At 40.1% G+C, this 8,414-nt stretch overlaps 2 protein-coding genes across 2 annotated transcripts; one reads left to right on the forward strand and one right to left on the reverse strand.

The window, feature by feature from the left end:
• Positions 1-3,011: 3,011 nt before the first annotated feature.
• LOC145490906 (uncharacterized) lies at positions 3,012-5,032 on the forward strand. The gene has a single exon (XM_081470024.1). The coding sequence runs from the start codon at positions 3,132-3,134 to the stop codon at positions 3,756-3,758; it is 627 nt and encodes a 208-aa protein (XP_081326150.1). The 5' UTR covers positions 3,012-3,131; the 3' UTR covers positions 3,759-5,032.
• A 948-nt stretch (positions 5,033-5,980) lies between these two features.
• Positions 5,981-8,389, reverse strand: LOC145489051 (melatonin receptor type 1A-like). Its single transcript, XM_081467947.1, has one exon. The coding sequence runs from the start codon at positions 7,349-7,351 to the stop codon at positions 6,284-6,286; it is 1,068 nt and encodes a 355-aa protein (XP_081324073.1). The 5' UTR covers positions 7,352-8,389; the 3' UTR covers positions 5,981-6,283.
• Positions 8,390-8,414: the final 25 nt, after the last annotated feature.

Below are 8,414 nucleotides of genomic sequence, written 5' to 3' on the forward strand. Positions count from 1 at the left end.
ATTAACGAGAAATTTGATTTCAGTTTTTTTCGGTGAGGATTGCTGTTTCTATCGTTTGTCCTTCAGTTCTAAGTTCAAATAATCTCAAACAACAAAAAACATAAGCAGAAAAACTTTTTTTATAACAGAAAAATTAATACTTCAATTAACTTCAGTTTTAATCCGGATTTAGCGTTAACCGGCTTTCGAATTGAACAACCCAGTGCAGTGGAACACTGAAATTGATCGGTTTAAATTAAACAACAAAAAATCAATTGCCCGGAAGAAATTTGAACAAAAAAATAGATGTTTTGTGATTTAGTTTAGCGACTTCCTTTCAAAGAGCGACTCCTCTCTATTAAGTGCTACTCAATAAAAATCTATACTACGCGTTATTATTCAAATATACGCTCCAAAATTGGCTCATAACTTACGGGTTTTGTCGTAGTTAATCTTACTCTTAAGTCATTTCACAGAAAAGTCAGAAAAGGCTCCTTCTCGAATCTTCTTGCAGTCGAGGTGGGAAATTTCTTTTAGCATCTGCCCAGCGAGTTTGTCACCGGCTCTGAGATGTTTGTAGCAAGCTCTGAAAAATTATCATCTCATAACTTGGCTCTAAAATATAAATAAAAAAGTGCAGCTTATAACCGTCTGTTCTGAGCTTTGGCAATGTAGCTGAATAAACTTAACTTCGCAAATTCGCAAAAGATAATCTTTGAGGCGACATCTAGATTTTTTCCAATTCCGTCGGCTCTTTCCACGACCCCACCCTCGCCTCGTTCGCTTTTTTTTCTTACAATTTGTTATCCATTGCTTTCTTTAGCTAATCCAAAAAGAGCGCTGCTCATTTCTCATGTAGTCTCTGTGTTAAGAAAGACTCTAACTGTAAAATGTTTTCCTGCGAATTGTCGACGAAAATTGGAAAAATAACATACGACATAACTACGACAATAAGGTTGGCTCGTATATATTCCCTCCCTTTCTCTCTCAAGTAAACACTCCCAACACCGCATCAGAAAAAAAAAGGATTTGGTAAAATGGGTAAGGTCCTGTTCACATGACGGCGGAGAAATTTGAAGCCGGCCTCTGGTTTGAATTAGAGCGTTTTCGAAAAGCTCCGTTTTCGTGACGGATTAGTGTGGACGGTAGGCCTAACCGTAGAAATAAAGCTGCGTTTTAAAATTTCCCCTGCGCATTGTAGACCTGACCTAACTGACGCAACGCCGAATTTTTTTATTTTAAATTCTTCCGGTTTGAGGAGAGTTTTCGAAAACTGAGCTTCGTTTTCGTGACGGATTAGTGTGGACGGTAGACCTAATGTAGAAATAAGGCTGCGTTTTCAAATTTCACCTGCGAAGTGTGGAAGAGGAACAAAGGTTATTAAGCTTGTTAGCAGGAAACATAGCCTGCATTTACACTTACAAAAGGTCTGGTACTTATTTATTTAAAAACATTCGTGGAGCTCGTAGCTGTAATGACTGGAATCGATACACAAGCAAGAAAACTATCCATTCTACTACTGTGATCGGTGAAATTACACTGCCGAACACTTTCTTCGTTTATCTGGGCCATATGTTCGCCGAATTAATTGCTGGCAACAAAACCACGCATGGGGAAACTGAGGTGCAAACCGAAGCGTTTTTTTGCCATCGGTTTACGTCGAAGCAGTGACATTGTGTTACTTCTTTAAGCAAGTGTCCGTACAGTTTATTTTCCTTTGTTGTCATAAGAGAATATAATGTATCACTGTACTGACTGTACGACTTTCGCTCGTGATGTTCCATAGTAAAGTGTGGAATAACCCTTCTTTCATGCGGCTGTGAGCCAAGCCGCTGCCACCAGCCCACCACCTTTTTCTAAGGGAATTCTGAGGTTCTTTGGGCATCAAAACAATAATAAGAACACAGCTAACAGAAGACTGAAACGCTGGAACAAAACGACAAACAAACTATGCGTCATAAGAGGACGGGTTAGCTAAGCAAACAACGTTAAAACTGGATTTGGTCCATTATCAACTGCTTCGCTTGAACCTTAAAAATGTCATAAAACTGAAGATTTGTAATATTTTGGGCAATAAAAAGATTTTTCTTTGGGAGTTGGAAACAGCAGTTTGGTTTGATTTTCACTATGAAAGATGTTCAACGGCACTTCGACATTAGCATTTGAAATTTGCTGACAAGCTGTTTATAATGCACAGTCGTGTACAATGAAATATCGTGCGTGCAAGCTTAAAAACTATTCAACTCATACAGATTACATTTATATGATTTGTTTGTTGCAAACACCGGACATCCTTCGTCATGGGTGATAAGCGATCTTTAGCGATAGCTTTGGGCGGAAAATTCAAGAGATATTCGAAAACAAGACTCACTTAAGGGAAGCGACGCCATAAGATAAATTTGCATTTAGATATTTGATCACGTACCGTAGCGACATTTTCGGATGTCTTTTTTTTTTGCCGTAGCTTTAACGGTCCTATTGAGCTATTTTATTCAAGAGGAAGTGTGAAAAGAGTTTCGAAGTAAAGAGGTCCTGTCATATTCGTATAGTGCCAGTTTTAACCGCAGAATAGTGATTTGAATGTTTAATTTAGAGCCTCGCGCGTAAACAACGCAGTTGTGACGATTTCTTGGCTCGTTGTGTTTGTAGCCCTGTCGAAAATGTAGAATATCTCTTTTCTGCTGTCGGATTCTCTCTGAAACTTAACACGGCTGACATCACAAAATAATGATCTTTTATTCAAAGTCGAAACAAAACGGACTCGTTGGGTGAAAAGTAAAAGAAATCGGTATTTTCAACAAATGCGAGTAGAATTTCAGACCTGAAAAACACTGTTTTGTCCTTATTTTCATTCACTACGGATTGCAAAATCTTTAATGGTACTTTGATCAGTTATCCAGTAAATTTACTTTCCATACATGGATGAAAAATAAGTTTTTGCGCGGTCAATGATGTATTTTGATGAAAGACAAAATATGAAACAAGCACAAAATGGAAGTCACTTCAACCTCGAACCCTTTCGTTGTGGTTGTTTCCTCGGAGGTCCGCATAACGTGTTGAAAACAAACGTCACGAGTTTCGCGGCCTAAACGCTTCTCTCACGCAACGCGAATTGGGTCTGCTAAAGTCGACGCGAAGAAACTAAAATAGAAATGTCTTCTGCAAAAGCTAAGCCCGCTAAGGCCCCCGCCTCCCATCCAAAATACATCGACATGATAGTGAATGCAATCAAAGCACTTGCTGACAAAAGCGGCTCGTCTCGACAGGCCATCAATAAGTACATTGTGAAGGAGTACAACCTGACCGAGAACAATCACCACAACGCAATGCTGAAACAAGCCCTCAAGCGGGGTTCCGGTGCAAACGGTCCACTGGCTCACAACAAGGGCAAGGGGGCGGCTGGATCTTTCAAGATTAAACCTGCTCCGGTAAAGCCTGCAAAACCGGCCGCGAAGAAGGCACCAGCGAAGAAAAAGGCGCCGGTGAAGAAAAGTGCTGCCAAGAAAGGGCCCTCGAAGAAAAAGGTTTCAACTAAGCCTGCCAAATCGGCCGTGCCTGCTACTTTGCCAGCGGAAACGCCGCCAGTGGCACCGGCACCAGCGCCCGAAAAGCCCGCCAAAACAGCCAAGCCTTCAAAACCCGCTAAAACCGCCAAGCCAAAGGTAACTAAGGAGAAGAGCTCGAAAAAATCAAAGGCTGCCTCGCCGAAAAAGCCCAAGGTCGTGAAAGCCAAGAAGTCACCTAAAAAGGCAAAGAAAGGAGCTGCTTCCAAGAAGTAAACTCCGTCAAATCGAACTGTTACATGCTCACTCAAGAAACGATTTTGTTGTGAGTAGGTTTTCGTTGTAGTTATCCTTTATAACAAGCAGGACAGTCATGTATATATATTTTGTAATATAAATAGTCAAGTGTTTAAAATACTTGCAGTGATTTTGACATTCACATGGCCAAGATTACGCAATGTGATTTTTAGTCAATCCTAGACCGATTTTTAATTTTAGGAGTGATTGTGAAACAAAACTGATAAGGCTGGTTACTAGCACTGTAGCGTTTGGTCTAACCGCAGGCTACGTGAGATGAAGCTCATCAGTGCTGTATAAGATAGCAGTCTCGACTTACATGTAACATCACCCTCATCTCAACCCGAATTTAGCTACAATATAAACCAGGTCTGACCAAGCGTTTGTTAAATAATCAGCCCTTTATGTTAGGTCAAGATAGACTGAGTACAGAGCAATGCTACTATTTCATGTCAGTTTTTTTCTCGTGTCAAAATCACCACAAAGTGGCTGATTCATACTGAACAAAGCAAGAGTACTTTGAAGTTGTCTATAAAGCCGTTTTTTATCGATGATGGAACATGTAAGGCAACAAAGACCAAAATGTAATAAAGTTTACAATCTGACTGGATAGCGTGTTTAGGTTTTGAAGGAGTTGTCTCAGTTCGGATATTAGAACTGCGAGCTATACAGCTCCCTCGCTATTACAATCACTTTTTTTATGCCCAAGCTATAGTAAGCAACGAATACTGATTGCAGACCATTGTGAACATGCAGTGGACCAGGTCGTTCACTGTTTCGTCTACGGCATGGTACAAAATAGTTTTATTACATCTCTCAGTTACTACGCGCGCTGCGGTTTGTCAAGTTAGCGGGCGTGTGGCCCGCTAAAATTTAAAGCTGTTTTTGTTGCCATAATGTTTCGTGATTTATCGCAAAGTATTTTAAACTTTTATAGCAAGTAAAAGTTTAAAAAACTCCCTTTTACTTTAAATTGTGCATCAAAACGTGCTAACGACTTAACGATTTCAAATTGATTTGTTTTGCTTTCGACGAGCGTCAGAAATTTGAAGCCGGTTTCGCGTGACTAGAAGTCGTTTCCGAACCCTTCCATCAAGCGTAATTGTTCCCAAATAAATAAATAAATAAATAAATAAATAAGTAAATGCACACGACTACTGCCGAAAGAAAAAATTCACGCACATTCGGGCAGCCGAAAAAAGCATGTTACATCAGTGCAGGAAAATATCAAATAAACACGCCCCGAAGAAATGTTTTCTCCGTCAGTGCCGGCATGAAATGGTTAAGAAAAAAAGACAAAACTGTGCCCGTACCAGATCACATCCCCACCCCCACTCAAACCCTCAAAGGTCCACCCCATAAGTTTCTCATTTCTTTTCGAGTACAAACCGTGCGTCGGGTCTAAAAAGGCGAAATTATTTATGTTTATCGCGCTGCAAATCTGAAAAAGTCTATTAGAAAAATATAAAAAAGGTTAGGCGAGTCATGACTTTTTAGATCAAACAATGCGTTGGTGCTGTTCGTTTAAACTCCTTTATTGCCGTTCCACCTCAGCAACGTGCCTAGATTAACATGGAATTCTTAATCGAAAAATTACAGAAAGCGAAGAGAAAGGTTACGTTACGGTCACTTTCTAATGTGTTTAATATACTCTTCTTTTAAAAAGGATATTGTTTTTCCGGCCCAGGTTGAATATTCTTATTTTCCTGTCGATTTCAGGCTGCCAATATTCTTGTGAATATTACTAGATTAGAGCGTGTGACATTTCTGTTTTACTGACTTTGTTGGTGTTGAAGTCATTTGGACCCAAACTGCAGGCTATAAAGCTTGACATGACGCACATAACGTCCTGAAGAAATGTTATTAGAGAGGTTAAGCATGACGTTTGCGGCAAACGGCAAAAACGAAACTTTTGCCGTCTCCCTTCAGTTGTGTGTACAGTAGAGTGAAATTATTTGTATTTGCAATGAATAGTAGGAGAAGTTATTCCATTTTTGTGTGCTTTATTTACGGATTAAAAGAAAAGAACTCAAAATCAGGAGTTATCTTTGCCGTTTGCCGTCTGCCGTTAACGTCGTGCTTAACCTCTCTATTAAAATCGAACAAACGGCTAGTGTTGTTTTAGTTGTTTTTTTTTTTTGGGGGGGGGGGGGGGGCTAGTTTTGCCGTTTAGACAAACGAAGAATTGTATGTATACGGATTAGTTAGAAATATATGTTTTTAAAATTTTCAACACGCAGAATTGTATTCTTTTCAAAATCTCAGCCTCGGGTTCATTCCTAAAACATTCTTAAAATTTCGCCAATATATTCTTATGGCAAAAAAAGAATGTAATCTCATATCGAGCAGTTTAGACGTTTCTACCGGGGTTTCTACATTGAAAACAAAAGTCATTTTCAAAACAAGCTTAACGATAGAAACATAACAACAGTACGTACTTTACAAAGAGGTTATCTCATAATTCACTCGCACAGCTTGCACGGATCGAGAGGCTTCTAGAAGTGTTACTTGTTAGGTCTGTACCGTTCGGGTAGAAATCTTGAATACAGATCCAGAAATCCCTGTTTGAAAGCTGAGTTACGCAATCCATACAGAATAGGATTGCACATACTGTTCAGATAACCGAGAAGCAAGGCTGCGATATCGACGACGCGAGGTAAGGGTCTGGGATAATACACATCGAAAAACATGGTTATAGCAAATGGAGCCCAACAAATGACAAACAGCGCCACTACGAGAAGAACTGTGTTTGTCATCTTAGTTTCTTCCGGTGTTAGTTGAAACTCTTCGGATTTCGATTTCAAATCCAGTTTGCAATGGCTTAGTCGGTTCACCTGTGGTCTTTCCGAGTCAGCCATGTCGCGGTCTAGTTTGTTATCTGGATGGTTGCTGTTTTGGGTTTCCTTTCCTGCTAAAGGCGCTTCGAGTTGAGGCGGCGGTGCGAGGTTATTCCTTGAAACCGCAATTCGCCTTTTCAAGTTCTTTGTGAACGTCAAAATGTTGTAATATGAAAAAGCGATCGCGGAAAGGGGCCCGAAAAAGCACACTGCGATCATGAAATACATGAAGTACACATCTGAAGGCCAGTAAACAAAACAGTAGGATTTTCCAGGAATGAAGCGGTATTCTGCCCAGCCGAAAAGCGGAGGAGAAGCCAAAGATACCGACAGTACCCACACTGCAGCAGCGTAGAGCAAACTTTTCTTCTTCGAGAAAGTCTTTTTGTAAGTGTTCCACTTGACGATGTAAAAATATCGGTTGATAGCGATCATACCAAGAGACATCACAGACGCAATGAAGGATAAAATCGTGAAAAAGCCGAGCGCCACACAAGCTGTGTCACCGAACAGCCAGCGTCCTGTAATGACCGTCACTACAGTGAACGAAATGCTTAGAACTGACACCATGATGTCTGCCGCGGCCAGGTTTAGAATGTACAAGTTGGCGATGGTTTGAAGATCTTTGTTCTTGTAAACGATGATGTATAAGCTCAAGTTACCGATTAGAGCCACTAAACAAATGAAACTGAGGATGGTCGTCTCGGTGATCGTGACTGACAGACTTAACGACATTTCGGAGCGTTAAATTCCGCGAATCAAAACTAATGTATTAGAGAACGATTTGAGGTCGTGCTGTAAATGTCTTTGCCGACTGTGCATGCGACTTTATGGATACTCTAGTCCGTTTGTTTTTCAAAAGCGACCTTTGAATAAAAATGTAAGGACAGAAAACAGGAAATAGAAGTCTAGTTTCCTCTAAATGGGGTTCTTATGGAAAAAATTATATTCAAGAATAAGCAAACGATTAGGTTACAATATAGTTCAAATGCTTTTGTCTAAGGTAAGATTACAATGAAAATAGTGTAATAGCTGTCATATGAAAACACAAAAATTCCCTTGTTTTGCTTGGCTCTAAAATAGACTTAAAATAACGTTTAAAAAATGGACGCATTTGGAGAATTTCCTCTGACTGGCTTCATCAATCCGCAAGCAAAAGGTTCCTGTTTCCTTTCCATTAAAATGGCCACTAAGTTCGACAAGAGACAAAGGGTGTATTTTGTCTCTGTAATTAATGTTTTTCAGACGGCTTTGAATTTATTTCTGCAGGTGGATATTTTTGTAATCGCGCACCTGTCGTAAACAGTAATAACGTAATTGATCACGTGATCTTCTGCCGGGCAACAGTTTCATCGCCAACCTCGTTCCCAGGGTCTCTCATCTTCCCGAGACCTTGGGAACGAGGTTGTTTCATACCCAGGAACACTCACTTCTTTCAGCGTTCTTAAACGTTAAGACCGCCTGTTTAAGGCACTTTAAGATTTAAAACTGGTGTCTTGCATGTACGTGCTTCTTGTCGATGTTGGTAACCTGTCAAGAACTGTGCACATTGTTGACGAAATACGTCAAAGGAACTGCGTAAAAGGAAATTTGGATGTGTTGTTTTCCTGGCGAATTCTTCACAATGCCACACTAGCCACTTCCTAAACTTTTTGTGGGCGTTAAGAAAGAAATCACCCTCAATTAAAATTTGCACCACCAGAAAGTCGGAATACGTGGGTTTGATGTGAAGATTCCAGACTTGAAAGACGACTTGACTGAATAACCCAACTACAGTAATCTAATAATTTTTAACTTC

The sequence above is a fragment of the Orbicella franksi genome, chromosome 6 (genome assembly GCF_964199315.1).
Source record: "Orbicella franksi chromosome 6, jaOrbFran1.1, whole genome shotgun sequence".
Classification (NCBI taxonomy): Eukaryota; Metazoa; Cnidaria; class Anthozoa; order Scleractinia; family Merulinidae; genus Orbicella; species Orbicella franksi.